General features: G+C 41.4%; 1 protein-coding gene across 2 annotated transcripts in view; it reads right to left on the bottom strand.

Annotated features, from left to right (window-relative positions):
* Positions 1 to 20,692, bottom strand: part of efna3b (ephrin-A3b) — a 74,257-nt gene that overhangs the window by 13,161 nt on the left and 40,404 nt on the right. For both annotated transcript variants that reach the window (XM_026183650.1, XM_026183649.1), the window contains 2 exons: positions 903 to 1,195; positions 33 to 98 (listed from right to left, as the gene is read on the bottom strand). In XM_026183650.1, the coding sequence (XP_026039435.1) occupies positions 33 to 98; positions 903 to 1,195 (359 nt within the window). The remainder of the gene's footprint in view (positions 1 to 32; positions 99 to 902; positions 1,196 to 20,692) is intronic.

Raw genomic sequence — 20,692 nt, 5'->3', positions numbered from 1 at the left:
ACCCCCCCCCAAACACAAAGCAGGAGACTTACCCGTGGAGCAGCAGACGTACACTCGTAGTCTCAGACAGGCGCGTCCGTGGTGATGAGTGGGCGTGGCTGCACAACAAAATAACACACAATAAATTAAATGCCGTGTGCACTTTTGTTACAGAGCTTGTACTTAAATATAGCCAGAATTAACCGTTTGGGTCACTATTATCATGCATTTGTTAAATAGAAAAACAATCAGCCAGATGTTATGTTACTACTACTTGACTAATCAACCGGCTGGCAATCAGCGACACAAAACAATGACTCGAGAAGGTGGGTAGAATGTTTTACTGCATGCGGCTCACTGTGGTGTATAGTTAAGTGTTGGATTTTTCATGTGAAGCAGTGAGAGCAGTGGTCTGAAAATGTTAGGATGGCACATGATTCTTGTAGATTTGCTCACTTACCTACCAGAATCCTACGTTAATATTACCAAACCCACAAATACACACAAATATGTACAGGAGTAAATGAGTACTGCACCGATTATACAGTCAGTAATATCTGTTTTGGCACTGTTTTATGACAGGCTAAAAGTTCATTATTTATACAGTGGCTTGTTGGCACAAGGTGCTGCAAGTTAATTTGATTAGCAATCAACAAAATGGATGAGCCTGCACGGCTGCAGGGCGATATGATTAAATGTGAGGCTGCAATTTGTCATCCCCATATTACTCGAGGACATGACTTGGATGATCGAGCCGAATATTCAAAGATAAAAGTTATATGTGTAATATTGTAACGAGCAGGGTTTTTTTTAACCTGCTGCTCTGACCTCAATAACATCGTTCTTTAATATTTATATCTAGACATTTACGACATTAGTGAAATTTCTTTTATAAGATATACAGGAGGTTCGATTCCACTCACAGATGTAGTAATATTCCTGGCCGACGTGGAACTCGTAGCCCAGCGAGAAGGCGCTGTAGCGCTGGAACTTCTCGGAGAACTTGATGGGCGCGTGGGGGGCGTGAGGCCGGTTACACTCCCACCGCTTGAAGCCCATCTGGGGATCACAGCTCCTGTAACCGCGGTAGCTGACCATGTAGAGGACGTACTGCTCTCCGGTGCCCACCATGCGCTGGCTGTCGTTGTAATGAGGGCAATAGATGTCCAGGTAGTCGTTGACGTTCACCTGCATTGTGTAGCCCTCCCTACGCAGACTGGACAAGCAGAGAAGCAGCAGAGATTAAATTATTAAACACTCAAAACAGCTACATATAAATATTACTTGAAATTCTGGCACTTTCTGTCATCATTTACATCATTTTTTTGAAATCAGTGCCATTGCAAAGCTGAACAGAGGTGTTGATGAACACACATTTTACACTCTTTATATTATGAGTGCTAATTTTTGAGTATGTTCGTACACAGATGACACAAACAAACATAAACATGCTTTGGGCATTTCCTCAACACTCAGTATCACATACATCACTGCACAGCAGCAGCAGCGATGTAACATCTCAGATCACTGCACGGGATTTTGTCTTTCGGATGCTTTCTGCTTGAACAATCACCGGGCGTAACACAAATCTTTGTTTCAGAGGTATCGAGTTATTAATACCAGTAAGCGGGTGTGTGCTTAAGGGGGCGAGGGTGTGTATTCGTGGCTGCGGGGCTGCTGCATGCAAAGAATGCGGAGCTGGCTCTTCAGAATGGACTCAAGGCCCCAGGGCCACAGCTCCTTCTCCTGGTGTCAGCGCAGCGTTGTCCCCTAACCCCACTGCTCGTACATCAACCTGAGCGCAACGTTGCACTCACGTCAACCGTCAACGTCCCGGCAACGTTTCTTACCCCCCAAAGCTCATATATCAGCGTCAACCCTAAAAAAGATTCAGCTTGACAAGAAGATAAGGTCTGATTCTGTGTCTGGGAGCTTGTGTGCGCGCCTATGTGTGTGTGTAGTTTCTGTGACAAAGTGAAATAGGTTCTTTCCTGACATCCAAAAGCCCCTTTTTTTCTCCCCATCACAGACACGGGCCCATATCTGTGAGACTGAGACAGGCTGCAGTTGTAAATCATGCACACTCCGATGAGCATGTGCGTACACACATCCGCTCTCGTTCACTCAGACGCTCTAGTGGTGACACCATAAAATCACAAGGGGGCAGCAGTGTGTCATCCTCAGCCCGACTCTGCCTCGCTCCCTCTTTGCCAGTTCTAGGTCATGTCTCCAGGGAGATTATTATTCAATTATTAAATGAAGATCGAAACACTGCTCTCAATGTCTCCTTCTCTCCATCACTTCTTACCGCTCTCTTTAAATCCATCCTGAATTTCTTTTTTCTCTGACCTCTTCATTTTTCTCTCATCTCTTTCTTTCAGAGCAACCTAAGACTAATTGTTCGACATTCATCCTTTACTCCTTTTGCCTCGTCTCCTATCCACCCCTCTCACTTTCACTCATTGCATCACTTAATAGCCTGCAGAGGAGATTTACTTTTTCTGGCATTAGTGGTAGAAAAATGCAGAAAATGCTTTAAGGGAACTATATTTATAGTGAATGCAAAAGAGAGAGACATGGAAAGCAAGCGAGAAAGGACTCGAGTGAGCGATGAGTTTGGTTCCACTAGGGAGGTGTGAATGCAAATTGAGTAGAAGAGGAGTGAAAGCCAGAATAGAGCAGACAAAGAAAAAAGAAAAAAAAAGAAGCAGCAATTGGCGAGTTTTATGATACCAAAGAAAAGCAAGTTTTGAAAGATGAAGTGATAATGGCAGAAAAGAAAGTTAGAGAAAATGAGGGGGAGGGCATCTCAGGGCATCTTGAATAATCTGAAAGCAAATCACTCCTCCAAGATAAAAGATGCCACAGGATTCCCACTGTGTATGTCCTGGTTTGGTGTGTAGTAGGTACGAATGAGCATTTCTCCGAGCGTACAGCGCTGCGATTTGCCAGCCATTTATTTGATATCTTGACATCTTTAGGAGCCCCATCTCTGACACGCACACATGTACGCACATAAAATCCTACATAAGTGACTTAACAGCAAAACCAATCTTATATAAAAGTGGCATCAGATCATATAATAGCCTTTGTTTCACGCCGTGGATAATCGGAAAATCAGACCAATTTCAGAGTGAGATTAAAGAGCAGATAGAGCATTGAGGGGGCTTGCATGATATATCATGCCTGCAGTCTTATTCATATATCACAATAATTATACGGCTCTTGCATAAGCAGAAAGACTGATTGCATTAAACAAAAATGATCCATATTCTGAACTATACACAAGGATTTTTTTATTATTATTACTCGATTAATGACCAACTACGTGACACAGAAGACACGAAAAGCTGAAGAAAAAAAAGCAAAAACCACGCACAATAAATGCAATGTGGCATTTTGAACAATTTTAACAACACAATCAGATTTCATTATATGTTGCTCATATAATAAAAAATACAGTGTGTTTGAATATTCGCTTTAAATGTAGTTATGAATTATGTGAACTGAGACTCTCTCATCAGAAGAATGACCCCGATGAATTTGACAAGTTGAGATAAATTTTAATCAGAAAATATGCAGGTAATAAAAATGAGCCAATAAAGCATGTTTTGGTTTTACTCGAGTGCGTTACACAGTAAGGCATTTTTACATTTTAGTCGATGCATATGTCAGTAAATATAGAAACGTTTCAGTATAAAGCAGTTCAGTTTAACTACGGCTCAAAAGATGTCCAATAATGTGGCCAACAAATAAACAAAAAGCTTTTAAGCTATAATTTACTGCATGAGTGCGACACTGCATTAGAATCCTGGGTCAGCATTTCCAGACGCTGTTAACATGCTTTGCTCACTATATTTTTAACCATAATGGTACACACTAATGTACTCATGTTTTTAGAGAAATGTGTTAATTCTTCTATAAAACACTTTTTTTTATTCATTTTTATTTACCAACAAAAAGTCGACTCACAGTTACTGAAATATTGACGACTATCATTCATGTACCAAAACATTCTTTTGAGCAAAGAAGCTGCGATAGTCACGTACCAGCCATATCGTTCCTGCCGTCTGCTTCAAGTCCAAAGAAAATGCAATAAATATTTTAATTTTAAAAACAGATTTCCCTGAGAGTCGTGAGCGAAAGTCGCTCTGGCTGAGAAGACTATCACAAAATGTTCAGCCTCATTTTGGAATTTTCTTTTATTCCTCTCTATGATACCGGAGTTTATTAGATCGTAACGCTTCCTGAAATTCCAAACAAAGAGAGACGCAGCGATACAGCCCAGCAGGTTATGAAAAGTCAGAATGTGCTGCTTGCTGATGCTGCCTCCTGATGCCTCAGTTTCCTTTTGTGTTGAGGCACCACTAATTTCCTCTCTTACAAGTGATACCTGGCTAGGTGACGCTGATAACAGCCAGAGACCTGATGGGACATTTCATCGGCCTGAGCAAAAGTTTCCAAGAGCAAAAGATCACTTGTATACAGATCCGCCAGAGAGATGGAGCGATGGAAAGACGGAGAGAAAGATGAGAAGATTTATAGCATGAGACGAGGGGTAGTTGGGGTTAAAAACAGCAGACTCTAGCAACCAGAGAGCCAAGGGTGATAGCTGGAGGGAGTGAGAGCGAGCAACAGCTAAGAGCAAGATCAAAGTGGGCCTGGATCAATGTCACTACTGTAAAATCACATCAGAGAGTGTGAGGGAGATACAGAGAGAGAGAGAGAGTATGTTGCCTGTATAAATCAGTCATAGGCAACATAATGCCACAGAGTTACCCTCTATCTACTTATTATCTGTGTGGACTGTTGGAGCATCATATATCAATAAAGCACTTGACAGTAAGCGCCATCGTTCCTTTTTGTAACAAGAGTTAGTGGGACTGGCTTACTGTGCTCTTCTGTTGGTTACATGGAAGATTTTGTGGACAGCGGAGGACAATAAGGATAGGTAGAAGCTCAAATATTTAATTCAGCGAGAGGGTCTCCCCCTTAGGACCATGTTTTTTGTGAGAACAGCACATTGGTCAATATGCTGCATAGTGTATGGCACATCTATGTGATTCCCATTACGTGGGATACGTGTCCAGGCATAGCTCCACTATTTCACTGTACCAGCAGTGTTTGATTAACTGCTGAAAATGCTCTCATTTGTTACAATTATTCTAATGCAGGGTATTTTAAACAAGGGATGGTGTGAAAGCTCGCTGATGCCCCGGCTAAGGTGGAAAATGTTACTTATTAAGCATATTTTTCTTATGGCTTATTAAACCTTGCCATGACAGGTAAGCAAATGTGGGAGAACGTTACTTTGTAGCAAATTTTAAAATAAAAGCTCAATTTCAGCAGTGGGCTTGAAAATTGCCATGGAAACAAAAGGAAAGACATTAAAAAACACAATGTAACAGTTAGCAAACATTGTTTCTGGGAATAAACTGTCTTTTTTACTGAAGACACTTTGCCACGTTACAATTAGTTGTACATAGATATATAAAAAAGAATAAAAAAAGAAGAAATCAAAGAATATAAAAGTAATGCTGCTTTGTTTTAGTGTTCTTAGGCTGTGGATCGCCTGGTTTACCATCACGCTATTACAGAAGTTTGTGGCGCTGTCATTACAGTTGTTCTATTAGTCACACCAGTGTTTTTTCTGACATGATTTTATACACCAAGTCAAAATGCTTGCTGCGAAGAAGGCCATCTGATTGATTTTTCCTTATTAGGGGAATCAGATTTACTTTTAGAGATATCTCTGAAAATGCAACCATGACAGACGCACAGTAATTTGGAGACGTTACATTCTGCCCCTTTCAAAACTATGATAGTGTCAAGATAGTTAAAGAAAGGCCAAGTCTGGCTGTAACAAACTTTCCCTCAGTAACTCTGACTCACTTAGTTTCTGAACTAGAGCTTTTGAACTTTAATACAACATGCTCAATCCGTTTGCTATAAATGACACAAAATGTAACATTGTGGGTTCATGTCAAATACATCACACTCATTTGAATATCCGTCGATGTGTACACATGGTAGAAAATTTTTCAGAATAAAAGTTGAGCCGACTTCACGGATGTTACCTCAACTTTGTGAATGTTGTCTGAATGTCCTTGTTAAACTTCCTGGAAAGAAAGAGTTTGTTTTCTCCTACTCTATATCGATTAGATCAAATTTCACTGGGGGGATAACCTCATGTTTTGCTTGGATTCTACCAACTTGGTAATACATGCTGGGGGTTAGCTGAAGCCACAGTAAATACTTCAAATAAGGGTTTACAGTTTTTAAATTCTTTGGCAACTCTTACTCTTACAATGTACTCTGGAGTCCACTGTCTAAGCTCTCATTTGTTAACCTTGGGTGGACATCCCAGACCATCGGGAGTTCAGTACCAAAATTTGGCAAAGATGTACATCTTAAGTTTCCTGATGGTTATCAGTGTAAAACATTTTAATGTCATCATGTTGCCAACATCCACCTAGCAATGGATGAGTTAAATGACCTGTCTTTTTTTTTTTTTTAGCTTTTATGCACCTATAATGCCTTGAACAAAAGAATTATATAACTTTTATCATACACCATTTAATTTATATCCACAAAAGTTAAATTATACCTTATATAATATGCCATAAAGCTCCCTGGCAAACAATTAGTAGCAGAAGAAAATGACCTGTGTTTACCTTTTATTACCTACGACACTATTGGTTTATTTCATCACAATAACATCTCATTTATAGCCACAAAACTTGAATAAGACATCCACAACCACCTAGCAATGAGCTAAAATGACCCATTTTTAAGCAACAACTACCCTTGCTATTTTGTTGCCAGCAGCACATAAACCAAACAATATTGTCACACAGTTAGATCTTTAATAATAACACTACTCTGTAAAATATAGTGTTACAGTCACATTTTCTTTTTTACCTAAGTGGGTGTTTTCACCTTTGGAAGGTGGGGAGGAGTGAGGAGTGAGGAGGAAGACAAAAATTTCTCATTTGTCGGTGATTGATGGAAATTAACGTGTTGCAACTCTCTCCGAGTTGTAGCCATGCACAGCTGCCTACTCTCCCACTCTCCAGTTATTTAAAATAAAATTTTGATCTAAATAAAAATTTAACTTCAGGTGCATCAGAAAGCGTCACAGCTGTACCGTCCAATGATAAAAACAACCATCTCCCTGCACGCTGGAGAGATGGTGTTATTTTATTACTTATTAAAGTATGTTTATGTTTTTAAATGCTGACAACAAGGCAAAAATAAATCATTTATGCTTTTTCCCCCTTTGTAGTAATACATTTTTTAAAAAGGATGTCAGACGCTGTATTTTATTAAGCTTTTTAACAACTTTTTTCTTTTTCCATCAACCTTCTTTGAAGATTAACCATTTTGAAGCTGTGCTTCAGCAACACAGCTTTCTATAGTAACTCGGCACAGTGAATGCTAACTTATCTTTGGATTTAAGTATGAAGCATTCAATTTAATTTTTCTAATCATTTGCTGATCAAAAGTGGAAAACCACAGGTGGCTGATTGGGTTGTAAGACTTTAAGTGTGCGTTACTGTTTGCCAAGATAAATCAAGGTTAAAGAAATCAAAAGAGACACACCTGATGGGCACAAGGTAGGGCTGGATTAAAACTTGTCCAGCAGTGTTACAAATGATTGCCAATCAGGACTTAAAAGCCACTTTGCCTCCAGAGGCCAGACTTCTTAATCCCATCTCGGCTCGCTACAGAGATGCTAACATTGTTGCGGGAGGACTCCAATCAGCCAGCGGAGTGGTCGGTGTAATTGAACGGCTCCCCCGGTGAATGGAGACTCCCAGAGATCTGTAGCATCAATGAGGCCCTCATCAAAGGCAGACACGAGTCTTTCCCACTGCCTTGTCATTCTACTCTGCCTTTCCTTCTTTTCTCATCACCTTCATCTTCAATCTGTTTCTGTCTACGTTTAACACCGCATGAGAAGAAGCGCGCAGACAAATTTTGATTAAAAACTTGCGTAGAAGCTTGCTCAAATGATGCCGTCTCATTAAATACTGGTTGCAGATGAATTTATCCCTTTATTTGAATCCAGCTGGATTAGTTGAAGAACATGTACAGTATGTGTGTGTGTGTGTGTGTGTGCCTGAATGTGTGTGTAAAGTGGTGTTTGATAGGGTGTAAGGATTGAAATGGTTCTAAATTCTCCCCGTTAAAATCAATAGCTGTCTTGAGTGTGTCCAACAGCCTGGAATATGCTCCCTTTTCTCAAGGCCACTGCACACACTTCCTCTCTCACACACATACAGCCCAGGCCTGCTGAGCGATGTTTCATCGTTGGTAATTGATCAAAATATTACAGGTAACAGGATTTATTCCCAGGTGGCCTCACACACACACACACACACACACACACACACACACACACACACACACACAAAGCACCGAAATGATCACACAAGTAGCATTGTCCAAATCACTCCCTCTTTTGCTTAATTTCTCAGCTCTCATTTGACTTTTTCGCTGTCCTGTCCGCTCACTCCGTCTCCCTTCTTCCCTTCCTCTCGGTGTCTGTGGATATTGACTGCACGGTGAGAGAGAGAAACTGTCCCAGCAGCACAAAACCTAATGGCGAGCGTTATTAGCCCTTTGAACCGAGCCGTCTCGCTCGCACACAGAGCCACATTCGGCGAACACACTCCCACACCATTATGTATAATAATAAGCATGTTCTCTTCCACACGTGTGTTTCTGCAATCAATCATACATGCGCTTTTTGTGGCTCTTGTTCAAACACTCGTGACACAGATGGATGAATGTGAGGAAATTAAAATGAACAAACGCACATGGAACACCAGATGGCAAAAGCCGAGGTCGGAAAAAAAACAAAAAGAGGGAAAAAAAAAAACACATGCTGAATAAGACAAAAGGCAAAAAAAAAAACAGATCAGAGACGAAGGCGGATAAAAGCGTGAACGACAACACCAGGAAGGAGGAAAGACAGAATACTTCAATTAAGAAAAATGTTGTTTAACCTGTGAGTAAGACCGGGACTTGTGGTCTTTACCTTAATTTGCGTGTTTATTGATTTTGTTTTCAGCTTTAATTTATTGTCCATTTCACCACCATCCCACCCACACAGCCTATTTTACGCTCCAAAGACTTTCTTCACTTTAAGGCTTCTTTTATCTCCCAAACCCCAAGTGTCACCCTCCATGTGTCTGCCAATACAAACCCATCTTTCCTTCTTATTCTGTCACTTTGTTGCCATCAATCCACCCTGCGTTGCTCTATCCCTCTGTTTCCCCACATCTCCCTCTGTCTCTGTTCCTAAAGCCCTTACATGAGCAATAGTGATCCCATCAGACACTGGGCCAGCAGAGGCAAAGAGACGCACTGAGAGCAGAGAGTGTATGTTCCCTAAGCTCTCCCATGATTGATAGTGATCCTGTCTGATGGCTGTGTATAGACTCAGCACTCAGTGAGACATTACCCTCTGACCCAGCTATTGATTCTTGCGTTCCCCGCCCCAAACACACAACTCTAGCCTTGACCCCCAAACACTCATGCTGTGTGTACAGTCCTACAGATTGATAGTTTTGCGGTGTCCTGTGAAACCTGATCAATCTGCTGCATAACAATCGCTCTCCCTGCCTGCCTCAGCCCACTTCCTGGCCGAGTCACACGGCACCAATGTCCTGTTGACTGATGTGTTTGGGTCAGGGAGGCTTGAATATCAGGGCTGTGGGGAAAAGAGCTCCAGCACTGGGATAAACGGTTCTCAACAACAACAAAAACATTACTCAGATCCCTCTCTTGAGCCACTTTAATAAGGGATCCGGGGCAAGAAACGCTGCTTGCCAGGCGTAGGGACAATGTAGAATGAGAAGAAATGCCATCCATCAAGCAGAGCAGGGTCAGGCAGATAATTCTTTATCTGCTTGAACTTGTTTTAACCTACTTGAACTGTAAGGTGGGTGGGGCCTACCATATAGAAGCTGGAGCTACTTAACCAAACTCTTTAAAACTCAGTGAGTTGATTTTCTGTGCCATACCCAGCTGTGCTGCTCTGTGAGACCAACTCGGGTGATGCAAGAAAAAGTATCCCTCAACGAGCACTTCAAACAAGGTGAAACAAAAGCTCAGAAGAATTTAAAACCCTTATATGACCCTCAGCCAATATCGCAAACTCAAGTTAAAACCAGAGAGACTATATTTCACCATTGTAAGTCAAAGGAGGCAAAGCCACAAAGAAAAAAAGAAACCGAGAGAAGTGCCAACCGAGCTCCAGCCTAATGGGCTGCCAAGACAAAACCACAGCTGGCTTTCAACATTAGTCTCCATGACGACTGAAGAAGCCCTTGCTATGGTGCTATTGTAGCAAAAAAAAGAAGAAGAAAAAAATAGGAGAGGGGGCGGACTACAGGGGTTCATTGCTTTGTGCAAAAAACCCATCCCCTCTTTATCCACCATCTCCCCTCTGTGTCTCTAATGGCTAATTAAGTACCACTTATTACTCTTTGCCATTATCACAAATCATCAGCTATTACTGTGGCAAATTTGGTTTCACACTGTTTTTAGGTGGAGAGTTTCTTTTGTTACGTCTCAGTCCGGCTGCAAAATGAACATAAAAATAAAGGCTAAAAGCAGTGGGAGAGAGCAGGGGTGTGTTTTTAACGGCTACAGGCAAAACTCGAGTCGGTCACGTCCTTTACGACCAGTCAGACATACAGTGCTTCACTTGTACATAACGGGGGGAGGGGATTGCCCCAAAGAGAAGCGCTTTTTCCCGAAAATGTACAATTAACTTACCAAGACATGGCAACATATTTTAATTTTTTACGGACAAACCAGATTAAATATTGATATTTTTATTAAACACAAAGTCGAGCTAAATGGATTCAGCTGACGGGGTTGACTTGCCAGATTTACTCCTTTATGACTCATCGAGGTGGGCGCTTATAAAAAATATATGAGGGAAAAGTTGAGAAAAGTTTACCAACATGAGATGGAGAAGAAACTGATTGGGAAGGAGGGATAGGCAGAGCAGACAGCGAGAGAGAGCTAATTATGTGAAATGACACAAGAATGATGATGATATACCCACACAATGATAACACAATACAGTGAATAAACACATAACTCATCCTATTTGCCTTTTAGGGGTATCTTTCCTCTTCTATTCCACAGATATTGTCATATGCCCATGATTACTGCCTTGAATTGTGCTGGGCATCGCTGTGCTGTGATACGAGGTTTAGATGGCACTATTGCAGTTAGTATATAATGTGTTTCTCTGCGATTCCCACGTCTTCTGAGTACTATGTCATTATAACAAAAAGCCCCCTGTGACCTTTCAATGTTCTCAGTAAAAAAGAAAATAACATCAGAACAAGCAATTATAAGCTTTGTTACTCTCAGGGTAAGATACATCAAAGTGGCGAGACACATAGTGGACTTGGTTGGACAAGCAGGCGCCAGCATGAAGTATTTAAGTGTTTAAAAGCGTCTGGGTATTCTTGTCAGATAGGAGATGACATTGAGCTCTAACATTTCTATTAATGCATTGTGACGGGGAGAATTAATTACATATATTCGCATATACTAGCTCAAAAAGGCCTGAAATTAAAGAATGCAGACTGAAGCGCGGTGCTAATCGAAACAGCAAGCATTCAATTAGCCGTTTAGGAAAGATGGAATCAATGGAGTAAAACAATGAACGGAGAGAAAAAAAACCTGCACAATGTTCTGCCTCACTTGATCTTGAGAGTTTTCTATTTTTATTCTTTATCAAAGCTGAACATAAAAGACAAGCGGAGCACAGATGTTTCAGCGTTAAGACCTTCTCCAGTGTGCGGGCCAAAGTGATAACAGAAACAAACGGATTTTGTTGGGTGATAAATGAGCTAAAAATCTATCAATGCCAGTTTTTTAACTCAACTCGGTGACTGGTGCGGAAACAGAAACTTTGACTTTGGGGAGTATACTTAATCACTCAGCGACTGTGTGCAAGGAAGTGGGGGTGGTCTCTGTTACTCATTGCAACTGTATATGCTTTGCTTCACTATATGCTCAATCATTCCCCCTAATCAGGCCTGAGAAATGCTGAGAGCCAATGGTCAGCTCTGAATGGGGCCTGCTGCACAAAACCTCCTCGCACTCGGGTATAGTGCTTTTCAGAGAAACGCCATTTTAATTTGCAGGACAATAAACCAGTAAAGTGGACTATTTGCACAGTATCACTGCGGTGTTTAGATAATCAAAGGGACACGGGCTAGCCTCGTTTGCCATAGTAATGTAAATGCACTGAAGTACAGTGAGTGAAACTGATAGTGTAGGATTATGAGCTAGAAGCCTTAGATCGTGTGGATTTTATAAGCTTATCGTGCATCTGTCTGTGCACGTTTGCAGGTGTCGTTGTCGTTGTCTGATGATGTGGCTGACTCTCTCTGCTGAACATGAGCAGACTCTGTCAGACTCGACAGTCTATCAGTGCAACATCCGTCTCACATCCCCTCCTACATCCCCCCAAAAGCACACACACACTATCACTCGTTCTGCCCTACTCTCCCTCCTCTGTCTGTCCATCCTTATCAGCGTCCTTCCATCCGTCTCCTGTTCAATTTTTCATTTCAGGTTCAATCTTTCTGACGTCTGCTTACTCCTCCTCTGACGACACCTCTGCCTCCCTTTCTGTCTTCCTCTGTCAATCTGCCCCCACCCCCCCAAACACACACACACACACACACACACACACACACACACACGCTCTCTCATGAAGTCGATACACCTCTCGATGTGGCGGCGACCTGCCAATCATCATGTGACAGTCTGTGCTTTCATCTGGACTTTGTGTTTGTGTGTCTCCCAGGGGTTTACTGAATGCACACATAATAATCACAAAGTGCTTCACAACAAAACACAAGAAATAAAAGTGTAACATATAACAACGTAAAGCAATAGAATTCAACATAAAACAACAAGTTAATTAAGGGCTTGTCTGTATAAAAATGTCTTCAACTGCTTTTTAAAACAGTCAGTGGCGTCTATACAGTGTAATAACAGTGGAAGACAACCTTGGTGCCACTGCCTGAAAAGCCTGATCACCACAGGTTGTGTGGGGCTAGCAGCAACCTCTGGAGCCAACACTGGATTGATATGCGATCTTCTGCTGATGCACAGTCTGAAGGCGATCCAAAGCTGATTTGTTGAAACGACTACAAAGCGCATACTTGGACACAAGTGTACAAGTAGGGATGGGTACCGGTGTCCGGTGCCATGATGGCACCGGTTCTGACATAAACGGTAGTAACCAGACCGAAAAGCAGCGCACATTTCGGTGCTTTATTTCGGTGCTTTTTTTTCCTGAGCTGTGATACACTTCTAGCCAATCATTTTACTTTTCCGAGGATAGTAGGCGGGCCCAGGTACGTACGTTCTTGTAGAGCAGAGCTACAGATTAAAAATGTCCAAGGCGAAGCGGTCAAAAGTTTGGCTGTACTTCACAGCAAAATATGCAAACTCAGCAGCAACAAGTGCTTCAAGCTGATACTGTGATACTGTCAAAGGAGGTAACACCTCAAATCCGATGAAACACCTGGCGACGCATAGCGTTTTTTTTTTAAAGCCCAGAAAGCCCAGAAAGATAGCTTGCTGCGAGACCTCACACCGAGCGCATCTACTGCGGGTGGGTTGCCTGTTATGCAACATCCCCCAAAAACACGAAGAGAGTCCTGGCCCCTAGCCCTGCCAGTGTAGCAGAAATGATGACGGATGATGATGGCAGCAGCAGCCGTTCTTTTCTGCGTGAGTAGCTAAATGTTGTTCGTGTGTAATTTACGTTGAGTTGGCTAACCACGTTATTACATTAATGCATGTAAGGTGAACTAGCAAACATCATCATAGCTACATGCGGCTGTCTTCTTGTTTAATGGCAGATACTCCCTTCACCCTGGCCAAAAAGGCTAAAATGACCAAAGAAAAAGTGGAAAACAGTTAAACATGAGAGGTTTTGGACAAAGTTTGTGTTTTTTCCATTGTTTAAGCACTGCTTCCAGCCAAGAGTGATACCATATATGCCCCATAGCTGCAGAAAAGGCTAACATTGATATCTTTTTACAAAAAACAGCTGAACATAAGAGGTTTTTGGACCAATTTTGTGTTCTCCATTCTTTTGAGCACCGTTTGAGCACCGGCACCGTTTCAAAAGTACCGATTTGGCACCGGTATCGGATAAAACCTAAACGATACCCATCCCTATGTACAAGTGGTTCACAAATGCAGAACACCTGCATTTGAAAGGAGTATAAGACTTCTAAAAAATAAAATAGTATCATAAACATGGGAAAAATATCAAGTTTTCTTTTCCTTCTATGTTCTTGTGCGTGTACTTCATGTGACTTAACATCTTTTGCAGAGACTGATGAGAAAAAAAACCAACAATACATCATGGTGATATGGTTTTTCTTTGATGAGCTTTTCTGGGTTTCAGTCTTTTCTCTCATTCTAACTACTGAACTCTTCATCTTTTTATTCCAAAAACAAACTGCAGTTGCTGCTGGAGGCATAAAAAGCATCACATTGCATGTGCCCAGAGGTATTTCTGAAGAGAGAAGAGAAAATGAAAATGGAATCAGTTCAATCACTATTGTGTGTTTTTTGTGTGTTTTCTTATGTGGGAATGGAAAGAAGCAAAGTTAGCATTTTTATGTAAAGACTTCAAGTCAAGTGATGTCCTTTGCATTAAACGACATGCAAACGTACACCTGGTAAACCAATGTTAAATCATGTAACCGATGGCCACATGGGTCCGTTTGAGATCTCGTGCCTTTGCCCAACTTTAAGGTTTATGGACATCTTTCTGAAATGTGTTGTATTTATTCGTACTCGGGCATTTATTCAAAGGGGACAAAGCTGTGGGATGGGTATATGAGCTCTCATAAAGTCAGCCCACGTCCCAGTGCAACATCCTGGCCATATAAGCAATGCCTGCTCTGCTCTGCTTTGCTGCTGGAATATGAAATATGCATGGGCCATAAAGAGCATATGGACCATCCGTCTCAATACGCGCCACAGAAAACCATCAAAAAGATCATTAAACCTAACACACACTGGTGTGCACGCACACACTTACGTACACACCAAATGGCACACAAACATGCACTCCCACGTTGTGCATAATGGTTTATCAGTTTCAACACCAACTTTCTGCTGACAGCGCACACGCAATAACAGTCAAAAGCACGTACACACAGCCGAGCAAATACTTTTTAGGAGAGGGAAGAGATTTGACACTGATTCGTGTACATTTTTCACTCGAAGTTCCTCATGTTGATGTAAAGACATTACAAAGAGCAGCAACATAGCAACAGGCGAAAAGAGTCCTCACACAGAGAAACACAAGCAAATGTCTCGACTGTCTCAAAGACATAAACAAACACACATCCACATGCATGTGCCACCCCACTAAGCTGTCACACTGTCTTTATTTTCTTTGCCACACTTCTGTCAGGCTCTGTCACTGTCAGGCTCTCCGGCCCTCCACTGCAGGGAATTAAAATTTAATATAAGCCACGCAGGGAGGGGAAAAGAGTGAGACACGTGGACAGACAGACAGGCAAACAGATAGACAAACAGACATGTTAGCATACCGGAAGAAGAAGAGGAGAAAGGCATAAAAGAAGCGAGGGCGAAGAGGAAGAAAATGAAAATTATTTGGGCAGAAAGTCCATTTTCATTTATTCAAAATTTACAGAGATGACAACTAAAAACACAGCCTACCACAAAGCACTAGTGCATCCAAATCTATCCATCTCTCTACTTTCATCTCATCCCTTTTTTCGTGCACATCTCTCTAATCTTTAACTACACTATGTGTCAGCGAGGAGTCTGACACTAAGTCAGCGTCAAATTCCATCATCCATGCAGACAGAGACGGGAACACACACAAACAGGACAGCTACAAGACGGGCTTCGTTTCCATCTAATCTCTTTACTCTTTCAGTCAGCCTTCCTTCATCCAGCTTCCCCTAAAAGTTGTCAGCTCAGGTGAGCATAACATCAATCTGCTAATGGGCACTGCTCTCTAGTTACTGCACTCTGCAGGCTAACGAGAGCATTCCAGTCAGCAGAAAGCTCTCGCTTTATTTTATTTGGAAGAGCGAGGTGAGAATACACGGCCGACAAGATGCGAGTGTTTGTTTTCAGACTTTATGTGTATGTGTGGAGGTTCAAAGTTGTAGGAACTCCTGGTTGGAATTAGAGATGGCACGATACCACATTTTTATGTCCGATACCGATACCGATATCATAAATTTGGATATCTGCCGATACCGATATGAATCCGATATAATGTTTTTTAATCAACAAAACTGTTTTTTTTTTTAAATATCTTGCTGCATTTTGTATAAGTTCATACTCAAGTTTAAAACAACAACTACACTAAAGCTATTCTGTTATACCTATATGCAAAAAAAAAATATTTCATAGTTCAGCAATACTGATCAATCTAATAAACTTAAACCTACACCATCCTCCCTATTCTGGTATTTTAAAGAGTACTTAGCGTAAATATTAAGCAACCTAATTAATAGGGTTCCAACTCCCAGCAACAACAAAAATAAATAAATAAAAAATAGGGAACCACCCCTCACACTCCACCTCATGATGCTTAATCAACGTAATCAACCTTAATTTGATGCAGTGTGAAAAAAAATGCACAGAAATCAATTATTTTTCAAGAAATATTAAATAGATTCAACATCTTTCTTCAACAAAATTGCAGACTGCACAGATGGTACCTTCCCAAAGGAAAAAGTACTATAGCTTACTAGGGTATATATATTAGACTTAATAGTTACTATATACAGTAATTGACTTCTATTCATTTTACATCAAATTAAAACTTTGTGTGTCAGATAATTATTTATTAAAAGCTAGACATTTTAAATGAGAATAAGAAAGAAAAGTATGTCTTTGTGCCCCCTTTTCCCTGTTAATGCCCTATCGGCCCCCCTGGCTAAACTTTGCTAGATGCGCCCCTGCACAGTTACCAGCGTCAGCTACGTAGAAAAAGATCCTCGAGTAGAAAGTAATATTAAATAAATTCTAACAACAGCTGATCAAGCTTAAACGTGCTGCTGTTGTTCAGCCGCTGGTTTCCTCTTTCTGGTGCAAAGTGGGCCAAAAGCAAACTAGAGACACGGACTCGCGACAGAAAAGCCGATCAGCTGATCGTTAAGCAGTTTCATGATTGAAGTAGCAGCAAGAAGAGGCAGTCGCTCCATATATCGTTTGGTAAGCTTAACGCAGGAATGCTTTACAAACATTCAGAGATGGACTTACACACTTGCTATACTTCTCTCGGGATAACTTTGCCGGAGATGAAATGCCGGGTTGCTAGCGAAGCTCCACATGCTATCCAGACCACCGACAGGTCCTGCATGCCACAGCCGCTCTATCACGTGATGCATACTGCTCCGACGTGCTAACGTTCTGAGGTGAGTTACGGGGTGTTGCAAGTTTTGTGAGGTGCTTTCATGATATTTAATGGATCGGATTACATTTTTTATTTTTCTCCGATATCCGATCCAGTAATTTAGGTCAGTATCGGACCGATACCGATACGTAATATCGGATCGGTCCATCTCTAGTTGGAATTCACACTCTCTACAATTGGGAACGTGGGAAAACACGCATACACAGGAGGGTACAGTTAATATACATGACAGGTTTTATGATCCAAAGAACAATTTTAAATATTTATTGTCCAATTCTGAAAAAAAAAAATTGTTGCCACTTTGATATTGCATGGGGCGATCGTGGCTCAAGAGTTGGCAGTTCGTCTTGCAATTGGAAGGTTGCAGGTTCGAGCCCCGGCTCCGACAGTCTCGGTTGTTGTGTCCTTGGGCAAGACACATCACCCTGCTCATGGTGGTCAGAGGGTCTGGTGGCGCCAGTGTTCGGCAGCCTCACCTCTGTCAGTGCGCCCCAGGGCAGCTGTGGCTACAATGTAGCTTGCCATCACCAGTGTGTGAATGTGTGTGTGAATGGGTGGATGACTGAATGCAGTTTAAAGCGCTTTGGGGTCCTTAGGGACTAGTAAAGCGCTATACAAATACAGGCCATTTACCATTTAACTTTAAATACTGTAGTGTACTGCACTCTGCTTTTTTTGTGTAGTTTATTTTTACTGATGTACTTTTCAGTTTCCAGAGAAATCTGCTATAGTTTGTTTTTTGGGGGGTTTTGGAAAATGTTTAGTTTTAGGATAGTTTGCATTATTTTCAATTAAATTTGTTTAATTGTTTTTTGTTTTTTTTAAAGGTGTGTATTCACAAGAGCTGAAAAAAAACAAAACAACAAAACCCCAACCTATGAACATTTATTAAAATAAGACAAGTAATGAGATGCTCCATCGCAGTATGTTTCATAATACTGACAAAGACTAAAACTAAAAACAAGTAAAATTAATGATTGATCAAAAACTTAGAATCATACACTTGCATGATTCTTACAAGTGTGGTTTGTATTGTCAACATATAGAAAGTACTGTATAAAGATTTAAATATGATGCTATACATGTAATATATGTATATATATATAGTATAAAGAATAATACAAAATAATTATATTAGAAATTATGTCATGTATGTCAAAATGGATTTTGAAGTAACTTTGCACTTGTTTTTACTCCCCTACAATCTTCTTGAAGTGTATTTAAAAGGAACAAAAAACAAAAAAACAAAATGAATATATACAAAATACAATACTATTTTCTTAAAATTAAATACTGCCCTAAAGTAAATACTGTAACATTTTCACTGCAATTAAAGTGAACTTACTGAACCCGAACAAACTAAAAAAACCTGATGAAAAACAATTATTTAAAAGAAAAACATGTCAGAGGGACTTGGTGGAATTATTTATTCCAGAGAAACAAGACAACATTAAGACATGCAGGGACAGCCAGTGTGATTGTTTCTGACCAAATTTCCAGTGTCCCCAACTCCTATTCCCATTAGTGCACATTCCTTGCACAGAGTATATGTGGATCTTCATGCAGCCAGGAGAACATGGCCTGGTTGATCATTCTCACAGGAGCTAACTGAACTAAGTCTGTTCATTCTTCATTAAATTCAGGTCCAACTGTACTTTTACACTGATCTTGTACTCAGCTGTGTTATTCATCGAGTCAAATACCTTCTTTATATTCAGTCGAACATACACAAAGCATAGTTTTAACCCTGATATCACCAGACACTGATGACACTGATTTCCTTCTTGTCATTTGACTTTAAAAAAAGCTCTGACTCATAGTAAGCTGACTTTCCCAGACTTTACAGCTATCCAGGGATGCACTACACCTCCGCTTTCACTACACTATCCCCCACATATTGCCAAATGCTAATTTTACATGTGAATGCAACAATAGTAAAGGAAAGTCATTGGTATACTGCTCCTTTCTGGGTTTAAAAATATCTCTTTTGAAACCAGATGTGCCACCTGCTCACCTCAGCTGCTGTGGAGCTCTCTTGACACAAACCGACTCGCTTTCTTGTAAAAAGCACTTTGATTTAGCCAATTTCAGGATTATGAAAAGACGCTGGTATGTCTTGGGAGACCGTTGTTGTGCTGTTACGGAAGGTGCTGTGTATGTGCGCACCTGGCTAAGGTTTGATGCCGTACGTAGGCGTGTGTAGTCCTTCAAAGATGTGTGTCAGAACACAAACAGCCACAACTGACATCCAGGAGCGGAAAAAAAGGAGAGAGAGAAAAAACAAAAAAAACACACACACACAAGAGAAATGAATCAAGTGTTTGCTATTTGACGTTTTTGTCCCCTCTGGCAAGGACTTTCTCCCTCACTCTTTGTCCTTACTCCCCTTCAAACGCGCTCTTTTTCCAGTCTTTTCTGTCTGACATCACCTGCTCCTCTCGTCTTCTGTGCCACTGTCCTCCCCCTGTCTCTCTCTGTGTGCCACTACCAATCTAGCCACCATAGTGTAAAGTTATAATCCCTTTCCTTTTCATTCCTGTCGTTTACATCCTTCTCTATCTTTGTAATTATCTCTCCACCCTGTCCCCTTGTCGCGCCTCCTGTCAACCATCTATCTGCCTCTATGTAAAATATCTCCATCTGTTTTCGCTTTCATACTCCATTTCGCATTCCCTGCCCTTCCTTATCTCACAGGACTGACCCCTTCATCCTTCCCTTCGTTCCTTCTATCCCTCCTCCCCTCATCAGCGCCCTCCTTCTGCTTCCCTGCCTCCGTCTTTCCGTCCCTCCCTCCCCCCGCTCACGGCACGACTGAAATTCAAACCCGAGCTTTATTGACGGCCCGTGCGGTCAGTGATTTGCTTAGCGCACATTCCTGTCCGGGGCCATGGAGGTTGTGAGCAATCTGGTGTTGGGTGTTAAGAAAGAAGATAAAGCGGCATCAGAGGCCGCGGTGACCGACTCGCCCATCCATTAGTTTGCTGTAATGTTTATCATTACCGCTGAGCTGAGAATACCAGGAGCCGGCCGGCTCTGGCTCTTCTGTCTGAACTCTGAACCTGGTTCATCTCTCAGAGGCAGACTTAACTCGCTCATCGGCTCATGTGCAGCAAACGCCACGTGGCACCATCTGTGTTTTCTCTACTCTCCACCACCTCCATTTTTTCAGTTATAGCAAAACAAAGGAGCGGCAGTGAGACGGTAAAAGAAGTGATGAAGGTCAACTTTTGAGTGGACATT

This window comes from Astatotilapia calliptera, chromosome 11 (genome assembly GCF_900246225.1).
Source record: "Astatotilapia calliptera chromosome 11, fAstCal1.2, whole genome shotgun sequence".
Lineage (NCBI taxonomy): Eukaryota > Metazoa > Chordata > Actinopteri > Cichliformes > Cichlidae > Astatotilapia > Astatotilapia calliptera.
This window is presented reverse-complemented; position numbering and strand designations above follow the sequence as displayed.